We start from the raw sequence: 18,136 nt of genomic DNA, 5'->3' as shown, positions 1-18,136 counted from the left end.
ATTTTTAGGCCTTTTATTTGACAGTAAGTTAACATCCTTACCTCACATATGCCAACTAAAAACTAATTACACAAGGAAACTTTATACCCTCAAATTTCTCAGCAGCACCTCCTGGGGCGCACTCTGTGCAGTTCTGTGATTCTATGGAGCTTTGCTCTTGTACTATCTGCACTACAGACGTGTTGCCTATGCATTGGTGGTACCATCATTACTGAGCTGGTTAGACCCTGTTCACCACAGTGGTGTGCAGTTGGCAACTGGAGTCTTTCATCTGAGCCCCATATAAAGCTTCCTGGTGGAAACAGGTATCCCATCACTGTGAGTCAGACACCAGCAACTGTTGGAGAATCATGTGGTCACAATCTGTTCAGATGCCTAGCCTTCAGTGTTGGTTGTCTCTTTTGCACAGCTGACATTTTAGACTGTTTACGCTTTGCCCAAAATAGGTGGATCACATAGGGTATGATTGAAGGCTCTGTCTGGTCTTTGTATGTAGAGTTCTCTCGTTGCACCCCCCCCCCCCCCTTCCCTCCCCCCAAAGTGTATACTCAATCCTATGATTGATATGGGGTCTTCTGTGGCTGTAAAGAAAATATTGAACTCACCATTCTCAGATGCCTATTGCATTCAGTTCTCCATAACTACTCCAATTCAACATGCATCTATACAGATGTATCCAAAGTCAATGACAGGTTTGGTTATTCTTTCGCACACACAGGGTGCCAATAGAGGCATTCTCTGCCAAGTGCATGCAGTGTATGTAAACACTGTAGAATTGATTGCCATATTGCAGGCTCTGTGATACGTTAAAACTTCCTGGTTTGTAGCCATTCCATGAACTGCGTACAAGACATGTCTCATTACCATCACGGAAACATTTTGGGTGTTAACATCCAAGCTCCAGGAACGCCCTAACTGACACTTAGCCATGTGGGCATTAAGGGAAATTAAATTGCTGACAAATTAGTTACAGAAGCAATCATGAGACAAACTTGACTTGAGTACCATGCACAGATTTATGATTACTACTGAGCCACCAAATTTGGAAACTTTGGGCTATGGAATGGCAAGATGCAGCAACCCTCGATATGCTGAGGGTAATCTAGAGGACCACTAAGATGTGGCATACTTCTTTCAAAGCTTCTTGGAAAGATACCATCAGACTGTGCTGATTATGTTTCATCCACATCAGAGTTACCCACAAGTTCCCTTTACATTCTCAGCCTTCAAGATCCAGGCAGTCGCAGAGGGTGGGCTTCTTGGTAGTTGGGAGCTCCAATGTTAGGCGCATAATGTGGCCCCTTAGGGATATGGCAGCTAAGGAGGGGAAGAAATCCAGTGTGCACTCCGTGTGCACCCCCCTGTGGGTTCAGGGGTAAGAATAGGCCCACGGTATTCCTGCCTGTCGTAAGAGGCGACTAAAAGGAGTCTCAAACGTTTTGGCCTTGTGAGATGGTCCCCTAACGGGTTTGACCTCCATCCTTCTAAATTTTCCGAAGAGCGAGCCGATTGGGGAAGGGCGCCTTACAAGGAGCGATGTGTCCATCATGCATTACCATCTCTAGCCAAGTTTGTCGTCATCGCTTAGCAGTCCCGCTCACCTACCATCTCTTGGGCGTGGATTTGTTCTAGGGTGCAGTTTATTGCAGTCTGCTATGCTGTGTCGTTTTATGCGCCAATGACGATATTGGACTACATCACCTGAAATCCAGCACGGTAGCCAGTCCGTTGTGGTGGGGCCGCCATGTACCCTGTTGGTTGTAGCCCCCTGACTACACAGGGATCGCTCTGCTGATGCCAGCGCCGTTAACTCCCCACGTATGCCAAGGAGTAGATGCCTATCTCCTTGGGGCATTGGGACTCCCGGCAATGGCCATCCTGCCAGGTGGTCGTTGCTGAGGCTGGGTGGCGCCCGTGGGGAGGGCCCTTGGTCGGAGTAGGTGGCATCAGGGCGGATGACCCGCAATGAAGCGTGGTACATCATCTCTTGCTGGTGGCCAGCCGCCAGCAGTCTCTAAGCATTCCAGGGCTCAATACAACGCAACTACATATGACCCCAAATCGTCCCCCTCCCTGGCTACACCATGGGAGGAACGAAAGGCTAAGGATGCCAGCGAACCATACTCGCCCCGCTACCTGGTGTGTACGAGAGCTGATGGTGAATCCTTTACATCCATGAAGCTTCAGTTCTTCGTCGAGCACTTAGAGGACAAGTTCGGGGAGGTGGAGGGCTTGTCCAAAATGCGCTCGGGCTCGGTTTTGATCAAATCGGCGTCCTCCGCCCAGTCCCGCCGGTTACTCGATTGTCACAAGCTGGGGGATGTTCCGGTTACAATCACGCCCCATAAGAGTCTTAATATGGTCCAGGGCATAATCTTCCATCGGGACCTTCTATTGCAGTCCGATGACGAGCTTTGCGCCAATTTAGAGCGGCGAGGTGTTCACTTCGTCCGGCGCGTACATCGTGGTCCAAAGGATAAGCAGGTTGCCACAGGTGCCTTCATCTTGGCCTTCGAGGGTGATACTTTACCTGAGAAGGTCAAGGTGATGGTCTATCGTTGTGGCGTCAAGCCATATATCCCTCCCCCGATGCGGTGCTTTAAGTGCTGGAAGTTCGGGCATATGTCTTCCCGCTGTACTTCCAGCCTCACATGTCGAGATTGTGGACGCCCATCACATCCCACCACTCCATGTGCTCCGCCTCCCATCTGTGTAAACTGTGGAGAGCACCACTCGCCTTGCTCGCCGGACTGCAGGCTCTTCCAGAAAGAGCGCAAAATCATGGAGTATAAGACCCTGGACCACCTGACATACACTGAGGCCAGGCAGAAGTTCGAACGCCTTCATCCTGTTCGAATGACTGCCTCTTACGCCGCGGCTACTACTGTTATGGCCCCATTAGCTCTCCCTCAGACAGCCACCTCTGAGAGCCGGAATGCTACACCTGCCCCCTTGATGGTGGGGGGCACTTCACTCCCTGCTGCTCCTGCACTACCTGCCTCAGGAGCAGCAACCCCCCAACCATCGGGGACATCAGTCCCCACTTCTAAGCTGGGGAAGCCTCAAACTTCCCCGGCTCGAATAGCACGGAAAGGGTCCCTTGGGTCCCTTCCTTCCCAGGTTTCCGCCTCTGGGAAGGGTGACGTCAGCCAATGGAAGAAAAGCAGACCAGCGGCTGGTAGCAGGGCTTCCCGCTCCTTCTCCGTCCCAGAGACTGACTCACTGGAGCCCTCCCAGCCAATGAAACCCAAGGACCAGAGAGACAAGACGAAGAAGAAGACCTCTAAGGCCAAGGAACACGCGGTGGCATCCACCCCACTGCTCCCTACAGGCTCTGCGTCCGAGGATAAGGTGGAGATCCGGGCGTCCGCTGAGGACCTGGATCTCGCCGGACCCTCAGACACCATGGAAGCAGATTGTACTGGTCTTCCATCGGTGGCAGCAGGTGACCCAGTGGCGTGATCTGCCTCCTCGGCCCCTTCACGCCTTTTTCGGACATGGACAAAGCGATACTCCAGTGGAACTGCAGCGCTTTTTTCCACCACCTTGCTGAGCTTCGCCAACTCATCAGCAGTCACCCTTTCCTCTGCATTGCCCTACATGAAACTTGGTTTCCGGCAATGCGGACCCCTGCCCTACGTGGGTATCGGGGTTATTACAAGAACCGGGCAGCTTATGAGAGGGTATCTGGTGGAGTCTGCGTCTACATCCTTAACTCTGTCTACAGCGAATGTGTACCTCTTCACACACCTTTAGAGGCTGTCGCTGCAAGGATGTGGACGCCTCAGCGTATTACTGTCTGCAGTTTGTATCTTCCGCCAGATGGTGCTGTCTCGTGTCATGTGTTGGCTGCATTGATAGCATAACTGCCTCCTCCTTTTGTGTTACTGGGCGACCTTAACGCCCATAACCCCTGTGGGGTAGCGCCGCGATTACTGGCCGGGGTAGAGATGTTGAGACTCTTCTCTCGCAGCTTGACCTCTGCCTCTTAAACACGGGAGAGCCGACACATTTCAGCGTCGTCCATGGCACATTTTCGACCATCGACCTTTCTATCTGCAGCCCCGGACTTTCACCATCCATCCACTGGAGTGTCCATGACGACTTATGTGGTAGTGACCATTTCCCCATCTTTCTGTCACTACCACAGCGTCACTCTTCTGAACGCCCCTCCAGATGGGCTCTGACTAAGGCTGATTGGGGCTTGTTCTCCTCTCTCGCCACTATCGTACCTCCTTCCCATGACACCATTGATGCAGTGGTTCAGTCGGTCACCACCGGCATTGTTTCTGCAGCGGCATCTGCGATTTCCTGTTCATCCGGGTCCCCTCGGCGGAGGACTGTGCCTTGGTGGGCGCCCGAGATCGCAGAGGCAATTAGAGATCGCCGGCGGGCTCTTCAACGCCAAAAGCGGCACCCGTCCTTGGACAACCTCATCGTTTTTAAACAGCTCCGTGCCCGTGCCCGACGCCTTATTCGCCAACGGAAGCAGGAGTGCTGGGAACGGTATGTTTCCACCATTGGCGTCCGTACCTCTGCATCGCAGGTTTGGGCTAAGATTAGGCGACTCCATGGCTATCGGCCGCCTGTCTCTGTCCCTGGGCTTTTGCTGAATGGAGTGGTGTGTACTGACTCTGACACGATTGCGGACCGGTTAGCAGCGCACTTTGCTCAGTGTTCCGCATCTACGAATTACCCACTGGCCTTCCGCTCCCGGAAAGAGCGGTTGGAAAGTTGGAGGCTTTCCTTTCACACGCGCCACGCGGAGTCATACAATGCTCCTTTCAGCGACTGGGAATTCCAGAGTGCACTATCTGCTTGCCCTGATACGGCTCCTGGGCCAGACCGCATCCACAGCCAGATGCTGAAACACCTCTCTGTGAATTGCCAGCGACGCCTCCTAGATGTTTTCAACCGCATCTGGGTTGAGGGTGTGTTCCCGTCTCAATGGCGAGAAAGCATCGTCCTCCCCGTGTTGAAACCTGGCAAGAACCCGCTGGAGGTGGACAGCTACCGCCCCATAAGCCTCACCAACGTTCTTTGCAAGTTGCTAGAACGTATGGTGAGCCGGAGGTTGAGTTGGCTCCTCGAGTCTCGAGGCCTTCTGGCTCCGTCTCAGGGTGGGTTCCGTAAAGGCTGCTCTTCCGTCGATAATCTGGTCTCCCTAGAGTCTGCCGTCCATACAGCCTTTGCACGCCGCCAACATCTGGTTGCCGTCTTCTTCGACATGCGGAAGGCGTACGATACGACTTGGCGATATCACATCCTGGCCACACTTCATGGGTGGGGTCTTAGGGGCCCGCTCCCGATTTTTATTCAGAATTTTCTGTCGTCTCGTTCCTTCCGCGTGCAAGTTGCTGCGTCCCATAGTTCCTCCCGGGTCCAGGAGAACGGGGTCCCACAGGGGTCTGTCCTCAGTGTCTCCCTGTTTTTAATTGCGATCAATGGGCTCGCTGAGGCGGTGGGATCGTCCATCGCAGCTTCGTTGTATGCAGACGACTTCTGCCTCTACTACAGCTCCGCTGGCATTGCAGTTGCTGAGCGCCAGCTACAGGGCGCTATCCGCAAGGCGCAGTCGTGGGCTGTAGCGCACGGCTTCCAGTTTTCGGCCGCTAAGACCTGCGTTATGCATTTCTGCCGGCGTCGCACGGTTCACCCTGAGCCACGCCTTTACCTTGACGGTGAACCTCTTGCTGTGGTAGAGACGCATCGGTTCTTGGGACTGGTATTAGATGCCCGGTTGACTTGGCTGCCTCATATTAGGCAGCTTAAACAAACATGCTGGCGACATTTAAACGCTCTCCGTTGCCTTAGCCACACCGGATGGGGTGCCGATCGGTCCACCCTTCTCCGGCTGTATCAAGTGCTGATCCAGTCCCGCCTTGATTATGGGTGTGTGGCTTATGGTTCGGCATCGCCATCAGCGTTGCAATTGCTGGATCCCATCCATCACTGCGGGATCCGACTCGCCACAGGAGCATTTCGGACAAGCCCTGTTGACAGCTTACTTGTGGAGGCTGGTGTTCCTCCATTGCGGATCCGGTGCGACCGACTTCTGGCCGCTTATGCTGCCCACATTTGTAGCTTGCCAGGGCATCCCAACTACCGTCTCCTGTTCCCGCTCTCGATCGTCCATCTTCCAGACAGGCGGCCCCGGTCAGGGTGTACGATCGCGGTTCGCATCCGGGCTCTACTGTGTGGGATTGAGTTTTTTCCTCTCCCGCCTGTTTTCCGGGCCAATCTCCGTCTGCCCCCTTTGGTGTGTGCGCCGACCATGCATTCGGCTGGATTTGGCACAGGGTCCGAAAGACTCGGTCCCTCCTCCGGCCCTCCGCCGCCGCTTTGTTTCTCTCCTTGCCGAGTTTCCAGGATCTGCCGTGGCCTATACCGACGGTTCGATGGTCTCTGGTCGCACTGGTTACGCTCTTACTCTAGAGGATCATTGTGAGCAACGGTCGCTGGCACCCGGGAACAGTGTATACACTGCCGAGTTGGTTGCCATCTATCGCGCCCTAGAGTATATCCGCTCCCGCTCAGGTGAGTCCTTTGTCATCTGTAGTGACTCCCTGAGTGGTTTACGAGCTCTTGACCAGTGCTTTCCTCGTTCCCGTCTGGTGATGGCCATCCACGAGTCGCTCCATGCTCTTGCCCGTTGCGGCCGCTCCGTGGTCTTTGTTTGGACCCCAGGTCATGTCGGCATCCCGGGCAATGAGCGGGTTGACACGCTGGCTAAACAGGCAGTGAGTTCACCGGCTCTGTAACTCGGCCTTATGGAGTGTGATCTCCTGTCGCTTTTGCGCCAGAAAGTGCTTGGTGCCTGGGGTGACGAGTGGCGCACCCTGCCCACGCCCAACAAACTTCGGGCGGTGAAGGAGACGACCGGTGTGTGGCGCTCCTCCATGCGGGCCTCTCGGAAGGACTCTGTCGTCTTCTGCCGGCTGCGCGTTGGCCACACGTGGCTGATGCACAGCCATTTGTTGCGCCGGGAGGACCCACCGCTATGTCGCTGCGGGGCAGCTCTGACGGTGGTCCACATTTTGGTGGACTGCCCACTTTTAACAGGACTCAGGCAGACGTTTGCGCTGCCTGATACCCTCCCTGCCCTTTTATGTGACGACGTTGCTATGGCGGACCTCGTGTTGAGTTTTATTTGGGCAGGGGGTTTTTATCGTATGATTTGAGTGTTTGTCCTTTTATTTCCTGTATTGACTTGGGCCTTTGGCCTGTGGTTTTAAACTGTGGGTTTTAATGTCATTTGGTGGTTGGCTTTTCCTTATTTTCATGGTCGGCCAACCACCTTCACACTCGGTGTGATTTTAGTTCCGTTTGTCTGGTCTTTGTCTGTCTTTCTTGTATTGTGTCGTCCCTTGTCTCAGTTCTCCGTTTTTAACGACTGACAGTTTTTATTTCGTGTGATTTTATCGTGGAACAAGGGACCGATGACCTTAGCAGTCTGATCCCTTCAATCCCACACCCAACCAACCAACCAACTCCGTGTGCATTCCGGGTGGAGTCATTCCTGATGTGGGAAGGGTCCTTCCAGATGCCATGAAGAGCAAAGGTTGCAGCCAGTTGCAGGTGGTGGCACATGTCGGCACTAATGGCGTGTGTCACTTTGGATCTGAGGAAATTCTCTCTGGATTCCAGCGGCTATCTGATTTGGTGAAGGCTGCTGGTCTTTCTTATGAGATGAAGGCGGGGCTCACCATCTGCAGCATCATTGACAGGACCGACTGCAGACCTTTGGTGCAGAGCCGGGTGGAGGGTCTGAATCAGCGGCTCAGACGGTTTTGCGACCATGTTAGCTGCGGATTCCTCGACTTGCGCCATAGGGTGGTGGGGTTTTGGGTTCCGCTGAATAGGTCAGGAGTTCACTACACTCAGCTGGCAGCTACACGGGTAGCGGAGGCTGTGTGGCATGGACTGGGCGGTTTTTTAGGTTAGAAGGCCTTGGGAAAGTATGGGGTGGGCTGCAATCTCAAAGGGTGCATGGCAAATACAGGATGTGCTTGGATCAAGGAACAGTCAGAATTGTAGTTGTAAATTGTTGTAGTTGTGCTGGGAAAGTCCCTGAGCTCCAAGCGCTAATAGAAAGCGCAGAAGCTGAAATCGTTATAGGTACAGAAAGCTGGCTAAAGCCTGAAATAAGTTCTGCAGAAATTTTTACGAAGTCTCAGACAGTGTTCAGGAAAGATAGATTAGGCAGAACTGGTGTGGAGTGTTTGTGTCTGTCAGTAGTGGTTTATCTTGTAGTGATGTCGAAGTAGATACTCCGTGTGAATTGGTATGGGTGGAGGTTATACTTAACAGCTGAACTAAGTTAATAATTGGCTCCTTCTAGTGACCCCCAGAATCCGATGATATAGTTGCTGAACAGTTCAGAGGAAATTTGAGTCTCGTAACAAATAAATACCCCACTCATATGGTTATAGTTGGTGGGGACTTCAACCTTCCCTCGATATGTTGGCAAAAATACTTGTTCAAAACCAGTGGTTTGGCAGAAAACATCTTCCGAGATTGTCCTAATTGCTTTCTCCAAAAATTATTTCGAGCAGTTAGTCCACGAACCCACGCAATTTGTAAATGGTTGTGAAAACACTCTTGACCTCTTAGCCACAAACAATCAAGAGCTAATAGAGAGCATCATGACTGAAACAGGGATTAGTGAATACAAGGTCGTTGTAGCTAGGCTCAATACCATTTCTTCCAAATCCACCAGAAAGAAATGCAAATTAATTTTATTTAAAAAAGCGGATAAAGTGTCACTAGAAGCCTTCCTAAGAGACAATCTCCATTCCTTCCGCACTGATTATGCAAATGTGCACGAGATGTGGCTCAAATTCAAAGATATAGTAGCAACAGCAATTGAGATATTCATACCTCATAAATTGGTAAGAGATGGAACTGACCCCCATGGTACACAAAACAGGTCCGAACGCTGTTGCAGAGGCAATGGAAAAAGCATGCGACGTTCAGAAGAACGTGAAATCCTGAAGATTGGCTAAAATTTACAGACGCGCGAAATTTGGCACGGACTTCAATGCGAGATGCCTTTAATAGATTCTACAACGAAACATTGTCTCAAAATTTGATAGAAAATCCAAAGAAATTCTGGTCGCATGTAAAGTGCAGAAGCGGCAAGACGCAGTCAATACCTTCGCTGTGCAGTGCCAATGGTACTGTTACCGATGACTGTGCCACTAAAGCGTAGTTATTGAATGCAGTTTTCCGAAATTCCTTCACCAGGGATGACGAATGGAATATTCCAGAATTTGAAACACGAACAGCTGCTAGCATGAGTTACTTACAAGTAGATACCTTAGGGGTTGCGAAGCAACTCAAATCACTTGATATGGGCATGTCTTCAGGTCCAGATTGTATACCGATTAGGTTCCATTCAGATTACGCTGATAGCTCCCTACTTAGCAATCATTTACAACCGCTCACTCACCGGTAGATCTGTAATTACAGATTGGAAAATTGCGCAGGTCGCACCAGTGTTTAAGGATGGTAGTAGGAGTAATCCATTGAACTACAGACCTATACATTGACGTCGGTTTGCAGTAGGGTTTTGGAGCAAATACTGTATTCAAACATTATGAATCACCTCGAAGGGAACGGTCTATTGGTACGCAATCAGCATGGTTTCAGAAAACATCGTTCTTATGCAATGCAGCTAGCTCTTTATTTGCAAGAAGTAATGGCTGCTATCGACAGGGGATCTCAAGTTGATTCTGTTTTTCTAGATTTCCGGAAAGCTTTTGACACCGTTCCTCACAAGCGACTTCTAATCAAGTTGCGAGCCTATGGGGTATCGTCTCATTTGTGCGACTGGATTTGTGATTTCCTGTCAGGAAGGTCGCAGTTCATAGTAATAGACGGCAAATCATCAAGTAAAACTGAAGTGATATCAGGTGTTCCCCAGGGAAGCATCCTGAGGCATCTGCTGTTCCTGATCTATATAAATGACCTGGGTGACAATCCGAGCAGTTCTCTTAGGTTGTTCGCAGATGATGCTGTAATTTACCGTCTAGTAAGGTCATCCGAAGACTAGTATCAGTTGCAAAGTGATTTAGAAAAGATTGCTGTATGGTGTGGCAGGTGGCAGTTGACACTAAATAACAAAAAGTGTGAGGTGATCCACATGAGTTCCAAAAGAAATCCATTAGAATTCTCAAGGCTGTCAATTCAGCTAAGTACCTGGGTGTTAAAATTACGAACAACTTCAGTTGGAAAGACCACATAGATAATATTGTAGGGAAGGCGAGCCAAAGGTTGCGCTTCATTGCAGGACACTTAGAAGATGCAACAAGTCCACTAAAGAGACAGCTTACACTACACTCGTTCGTCCTCTGTTAGAATATTGCTGCGTGGTGTGGGATCCTTACCAGGTGAGATTGACGGAGGACATCGAAAGGGTCCAAAAAAGGGCAGCTCGTTTTGTATTATCATGTAATAGGGGAGTGAGTGTGGCAGATATGATACGCGAGTTGAGATGGAAGTCATTAAAGCAAAGACGTTTTTCATCGCGGCGAGATCTATTGACGAAATTTCAGTCACCAACTTTCTCTTCCGAATGCGAAAATATTTTGTTGAGCCCAACCTACATAGGTGGGAATGATCATCAAAATAAAATAAGAGAAATCAGAGTTCGAACAGAAAGGTTTAGGTGTTCGTTTTTCCCGTGCGCTGTTTGGGAGTGGAATGGTAGAGAGATAGTATGATTGTGGTCCGATGAACCCTCCGCCAAGCACTTAAATGTGAATTGCAGAGTAATCATGTAGGTGTATCAGAGGACTTCCCTCCGCTCCCACCCCCCACCCCTCACTCCCCATTGCATCTGTGGTAGCTACCTCATAACAGCCCATATCTTCACAGTGTGTGTCCTGCTGGCTGATATGAGACAATCCATCAACCTGTCTACCTACCTACTCCAGATACTGGTGGATGAAGGAAAGCAGATTTTGTAGCAATATTTATTGCACCTTAATGTTTGTTGTCAGGGGTGGATGTTGGGAGTGTAGTTCTCACAGTGGTCTATGCTCCGAGTAGCCTTAAGCCCCTTTCTACCTCTGCACTGGTATGCATAAATTTTTGTTTACATATTTTATTTATCTAACTGTTGAAGCTAATTAGCTCCATAATCTGTACAGTCATCATTTTCTCACTCCATTTTAGTCATACTGGTTATGATGACTGTTCTTGGTGTATCCTTCAGTGTTGTTGGAATGAGACAGGAGCGAAGGGTGCCCTTCGTACCACTGATACCTGGCATGGTGAGCACCAGCAGCAGCCACTTAGTCTTCTGCATCAGTATCCATTTCAACCAGGATGACAGGGTCACAGACTGTGGAGCTAACCATTCTCATTTCCTCATTTCATATCAATTTATTTGGATTTCCAGAGAAACAAGGTGCTTGCGACCAAGATGTTTGGTCCCTTTAAACCCATAATTTTTGTCAATTGCCCCAGAGTTGCAAATAACTTCCAAGTTGCAAATAGCTTCCAAGTTGCAAACAGCTTCCAAGTTGCAAACAGCTTCCAAGTTGCAAACAGCTTCCAAGTTGCAAACAGCTTCCAAGTTGCAAACAGCTTCCAAGTTGCAAACAGCTTCCAAGTTGCAAACAGCTTCCAAGTTGCAAACAGCTGCCAAGTTGCAAACAGCTGCCAAGTTGCAAACAGCTTCCAAGTTGCAAACAGCTTCCAAGTTGCAAACAGCTTCCAAGTTGCAAACAACTTCCAAGTTGCAAACAACTTCCAAGTTGCAAACAACTTCCAAGTTGCAAACAACTTCCAAGTTGCAAACAACTTCCAAGTTGCAAACAACTTCCAAGTTGCAAACAACTTCCAAGTTGCAAACAAATTCCAAGTTGCAAACAACTTCCAAGTTGCAAACAGCTTCCAAGTTGCAAACAGCTTCCAAGTTGCAAACAGCTTCCAAGTTGCAAACAGCTTCCAAGTTGCAAACAGCTTCCAAGTTGCAAACAGCTTCCAAGTTGCAAACAGCTGCCAAGTTGCAAACAGCTTCCAAGTTGCAAACAGCTTCCAAGTTGCAAACAGCTGCCAAGTTGCAAACAGCTTCCAAGTTGCAAACAGCTTCCAAGTTGCAAACAGCTTCCAAGTTGCAAACAACTTCCAAGTTGCAAACAACTTCCAAGTTGCAAACAACTTCCAAGTTGCAAACAACTTCCAAGTTGCAAACAACTTCCAAGTTGCAAACAACTTCCAAGTTGCAAACAACTTCCAAGTTGCAAACAACTTCCAAGTTGCAAACAACTTCCAAGTTGCAAACAACTTCCAAGTTGCAAACAAATTCCAAGTTGCAACTAACTTCCAGGTCTAATCCTGCAAAATCTGTGCTTTTCTGTCTACTCTTTTTTTCTGCCTCTTTTTCTTTTGTTGTTAGTTGGGGAAAAAAACCTGATGCTAGGTGCTTACATTTCTTCTGTCATCTACATCTGACTGTCAGTTTGCATAAGGAGCATGTATTTATTTTAATCGGTCAATTCTTGCAGATGTGAATTATAATTTATTTATCTCTGATATTTCTCATTTTTTACCTAGTGTGTCTGGTAACTGTTACCCACAAAGTTGACTTACCCAATAGCAGATTTTTATCTTGAGTGACTTAACTGAAAGCCTTCTGTATAAATTTGAAAAACTGTTGTTTTTATTTGCTCAAAACTGTGTCTGTTAGAGTAAATGTGTATTGATTTAAATAAATATCTCAAGTAAATTAAATGTATTTTAAATATGTTTCACATGAAACTTCTCCTACAGATTTACCTTGAATTTTTAGTTTCTCTGTTATTTTTAGCATTTAAAAGATAATAATTTTCCGTTTATTCAGGTTGAAGGACTCAAGTGGGTGGCAGCATGCTTTTACCAGCCCTCATATTGAGAGTTGTATTGAACGCATAGCCATTAATGCAAAAATGAATCAGAGTGGTAGTGGTGAATCTTCTTCAAAAATGGTAGCTATTTCCTACGGCAGCCAAGTTCGTCTTTGGGGAGTCTCGGAAGATGGAACTAGAACTAATATTGGTAAGTTGCATATCACCCAGATACTTCTTGTTTATTAATGCAAATAAATGCTGTGCTCCATTCTAGCAGCTCTGTCGAATTAGGCACTGCCACTTTACAATTCTGACATTTATGTCTTATGTAAAGATATAGAAAAAAAATACACACACATTAATTTAATTATGTAGCGGATAATCAGTAGACTGAATATAAATGACAGACTTTTCCATTTGATGGACTAACATTTTCATTTATGTACAGTGGAGTTCATTTAGTTAGTGTAAAGGAGACCCGTATGGGATACTGGTGTAACCCATTTGTTGAGTCCTGTTCAAGTGTTTGGGATCCACACCAGGTCAAATTAAAGGAAGACATTGAAAACATTCAGAGGCATGATGCTAGATTTACCACCAATATGTTCAACCAACATGCAAACATTACAGAGATGCTTCAGGAGCTCAGATGGTGTCGCTGGAGGGAAGTAGATATTGTTTCCGAGGAGCACTATTGAGAAAATTTACAGAACCAGCATTTGATGCTGATTGCAGAACGATTCTACTGCTGCTAACATACAATTTGCATAAGGGCCAGGAAGAGAAGGTAGAGAGGCATATAGACATTTGTTTTTCCCTCGCTCTGTTTGCAAGTGGAGCAGAAAATGAGTTGACTAGTAGTGGTGGAAGGTACCCTCCGCCATGCGCCATACAATCTTTTGTGGACTATGTATGTAGATGCACTTTCACAGGTGTAGTAAAATTTACACGGAGGTGACAAGAGTCATGGGATACATCCTAATATTGTGTCAGATTTCCTTTTGCCCGGCAGTGCAGTGTAGCAGCTCGATTTGGCATGGATTCAACAAGTCGTTGGAAGTCACCTGCAGAAATATTGGGCCATGCTACCTCTATAGCGATCCATAGTTGTGGAACTGTTTTCGGTGCAGGATTTTGTGCACGCACTGATCTCTTGGTTATGTCCCATAAATGTTTGTTGGTGTTCATGTCAGATAATCTGGGTGGCCAAATCATTTACTCAAACTGTTCAGAATATTCTTCAAACCAGTGATGAATAATTGTGGCCCAGTGACATGACACATTGTCATCCATAAAATTTTTATTGTTATTTGGGAACATGATGTTCATGAATGGCTGCAAATCGTCTCCCAAGCAGCCCAGCGTCCAAAATTCATTCCATGTAACACAGCCCACACCATTATGAGCCACCACCAGCTTGCACATTGCCCTGTTGAGAACTTGGCTCTATGGCCTCATGCGGTTTGCACTACACTTGAATCCTACCGTGAGCTCTTACCAACTGAAATCAGGTTTCATATGACCAGACCACAGTTTTCCAGTTGTCTAGGGTTCAACCGAAATGGTCACAAGCCCAGGAGAGGCACTGCAGTGAAGTCGTGCTGTAAACATCGACACTTACGTCGATCATCTGGTACCATAGCCCATGAAATCCTAATTTTTCCACACCATCCTAATGGATATCCTCGCCAAACGTTCCACATTGATTTATGTGATTATTTGATGCAGTGTTGCTTGTCTGTTAGCACTGACAGCTCTACACAAATGCCAATGCTCTTGGCCATTAAGTGAAGGCTGTTGGCCACTGCATTGTCTGTTGTGGGAGGTTATGCCTGGGATGTGATATTCTCAGTGCATTCTTGACACTGTGGATTGCGGAACACTGAATTCCCTTACAATTTCCAAAATAGAATGTCCCATGCGTTTAGCTCCAACTATCATTCCATGTTTAAAGTCTGTTAATTCCCAACAAGTGGACATAATATATTGTCGGAAGCTTTTTCACTTGAGTGCAGTTGACAGCTCTGCTAATACACTGTCCTTTTGTACCTTGTGTACGCAATACTACCACCATCCGTATCCGTGCATATCGCTATCCCATGACTTTTATTAATTCAGTGTATCTTTTGTTTTAAAAGTCATTCTTTACATACTTACTTAGTTACTTATTTATTAGTTACCTATCCAGTGGTCACGGGCTCTGTAGAGCATGCACTGCATCTACAAACAGTCTCCAGTGTATTATTTCTGTTGCTGTTTTGGCCCAATTGACTACATTCAGAGCTTCTGCATCTTTCTTTACATTGTCTTCCCATCTGTTTTATGATTTACGCAGGGGTCTTTTGTGTAATGTGGGCAATGAAAGTTTACATAGTTTGTTGGGTCTGTGGCATATGGGTTATGTGACCTTTTGATTGGATTTGTCTACTCTTTTGATATTGTAAAATGTTGGGCTGGTTAATAATCTTATTTATTTAGTTATTCTTGCTTGGTCCTCAAGTAACTCTGTCTCTCGCCAGGTCCCAGATTCTCGTCATCTCTCTTTCAAATGTTAGAAGTTTTTGCGTCTTCCTTTTAATTAGTTTACAGCTTTCTGAACTGTACATTAGCATTGTAGATCTGCAGACTTCAGTTTCTCTCTGAGGACATATAGACACATGTACAACTAAAGGTATTTTATTACAATGATTATACCAACTTCCCAGTACTTGTACTGTCAAGAGACTTGAACTTGTCCATATTTAGTTCTGCACACTTGCTTATGTTCTGTTTTTTTTTTATATTGTTGAATAGTCATGCTTTACATGCTTCTGTAGCGAGCTTTTTATACATCTCCCCAAGATCTTGTTGACTCTTGCCCACTAACACCATGTCGTCTGCATAAGCAAAGAATTGATACTGCCACCTTCCATTCACAGCGCATTACACCCTTCAACTTTGCTCTTTGTGACTCTTTCCAGGGTGAGGTTAAATAATACGGATGGTGGTGCATCTCTTTGTCTTAATCAAGTTCTTATGGGGAAAGGTTGTGAATATGCCCCTCCAGTTCTGTCTGACCCACACATATTGTAGTCATTTTAGGGTATTGTAGAGGCTATCACGATGAATACTGTCATAAGTTCTTTGAAAATCTATGAACAATACTTGGACTTCTCTATTTCTTTCTCAATATTTCTCAAGAATTTGCTTAAGAGCAAACATATTGTCAGTAGTTGAATAGTTTGTAAGGAATCCAGTCTGATATTCTCACATGATATTTTCTGCAAATGGTTTCAGCTTTTCTAAAATAAGGAATTTGTGTGCCGTGTAAAGTGTGTGTCATGTTAAGTAAACTGATTCCTTGGCAGTTAGAGCAATTCATATTGTGTCCTTTCTTCTATACTGGACAAATGACTGCTCTCTTCCAAATGTCCATTAATGCCTTGGTCTTCCAAATGAGCTGAAAGACATTGCACAGCTTTATCTGTAGTCTGCTTCCTCCGTACTTCAACATTTCTGCTTGGACTATATCCTCTCCTGGCACTTTATTTCTTTTCATCTTCCATGTGGCTTTCACTATGCCCTCCACCACAATTTCAGTCTCTGTCTCATTTCTTTCTTATCCGTTTTCACTGAAACATAACACTGAGTTAGGGCTGTTGAATAGATAGCTGAAATATTGTTTCCATTGCACTAAGACTGATTCAGTATCCATAATCTTGTTTCCAGTTTTGTTATTGACACACAACTTTATGTACTGAACCCATTCCTTGTTGTATCATATGTTGAAAGACTCTCATACTGTCCAGGTTTTAGCAATTCAGTTCCACATTTTGAAGAATTTTTGTTAGGTATTTTTTCTCTTTTGACTTCTCAGTACTCTTGATGTTTCTGTGTGCACTTCTGGGTATGTTTCCATCAGTATTTTATTATCTGCATCCTGTAGCCACAACTCATGTGCTTTCTTCCTTAACTACATCTTCACATTTCTCTTTAAACAATCTTATTTTTCCCTGTTTTTCTTTTCTTTCTACCCAGCACTTTACTCTCAGCATCTGTTATGGCTGTCTTCACAGTGTGGCACACTTTCCGTGTGTCTTCTTCGCCATCTGCATTTAAAAATTGTTATCATTTCAATCTCATATTCTTTGCATTTTTCTTCACTTTTTACTTTTACCATGTCAAACCTGAACTGTTGTAGGTCTAGTTTGCCTGCCCCTAGAGATGGCCAGTCCCATACTCCATTCCTCAGAGGGCTATGACATCTATTGATCTAGCTGGTTGACTGTTTTTCCATCCAGTAAGTACTATCTTTCTAGATAAATTTTCTTATGCGGGAATGCTGTTGAGCTGATAACCAAATTCTGTGATTAGGTTTATGGACTTGAGGAAGCATGTAGAAGGTAGGTGTGCGGGGATTGGTAGGGGTGAGCAGAGATGGACTCCAGGGAGAGGTTCTGGGATGAGCCTAATGTAGGCTCATCCAAACTATGCCCCTGGGGCACCAGCACCTGCGGTTGCTTGCGGCCAGCACCCTGGGCGAATTCGTATGTTGTTGCAGTGGCCGAGCCATGTCGCTCAGCTGGCTGTGTGGACCGCCCGCTGCGCCTCGCCATGCCCCTGTACGTGCCAGCAGCAGTCAAAAGCGACACTAAGTCGTTAGGCAACAGACATAAGGCTACAGTGGATCGAGATGGATGGTCAACAGCAGCAGACAAAAAGAAAGAAGAGTGGCACGTCCGCACTATGTAAACCCGAGTGGGAAATTAATTTCCTTTATACTCCTGTCAAAACTCATGCCATATGTTTAGTATGACATCGGAACCTCATGTATTTAAGAAAGTACTCGATTGAATGGCACTTTAATACCTGTCACAAATATCAACTCGAAAATTTGTCGCAAGAAGAATGCCAGTCAAAGCTTGAAAAATAAAAGAAAATTTCAAGCAGTGGTACAGTGAAGTAAGTGTTTCCAATTGTATGACTCTTTATACTTCATAAAGGTGATAAATAAAACTATATTTTATAATCTGATATGTCACTTAGCAATGTGCCAGTTTTTGAATATCAGATTGTCAGCAACAAGGAACATTTCTTTTCGGTTAATTTTTATATTTGTGGTGCATTAAATGGCATCACACAGACATAAGAAAAAGTTTCAGGTGCATTATTTTTTGCCACTTTCTGAAAAGCATTCACAAACGCTCTCTCGGGCAGCAAAGTGTGATTAAGAGTCATTATTTGTTTTTGTATATTTGTGTGTTTATGGATGGGAAAACACATGTTGTACGAGTTGTTCGTAGTTTGATCTATGTTTTAAA

At 46.4% G+C, this 18,136-nt stretch overlaps 1 protein-coding gene across 1 annotated transcript in view; it reads left to right on the top strand.

Moving 5' to 3' along the window:
- Window positions 1-18,136, top strand: part of LOC126268191 (BTB/POZ domain-containing protein KCTD3) — a 225,565-nt gene that overhangs the window by 66,871 nt on the left and 140,558 nt on the right. Inside the window, exon 5 of the mRNA XM_049973801.1 lies at window positions 12,851-13,044. Coding sequence (XP_049829758.1) covers window positions 12,851-13,044 — 194 coding nt within the window. The remainder of the gene's footprint in view (window positions 1-12,850; window positions 13,045-18,136) is intronic.

The sequence above is a fragment of the Schistocerca gregaria genome, chromosome 4 (genome assembly GCF_023897955.1).
Source record: "Schistocerca gregaria isolate iqSchGreg1 chromosome 4, iqSchGreg1.2, whole genome shotgun sequence".
Lineage (NCBI taxonomy): Eukaryota > Metazoa > Arthropoda > Insecta > Orthoptera > Acrididae > Schistocerca > Schistocerca gregaria.
This window is presented reverse-complemented; position numbering and strand designations above follow the sequence as displayed.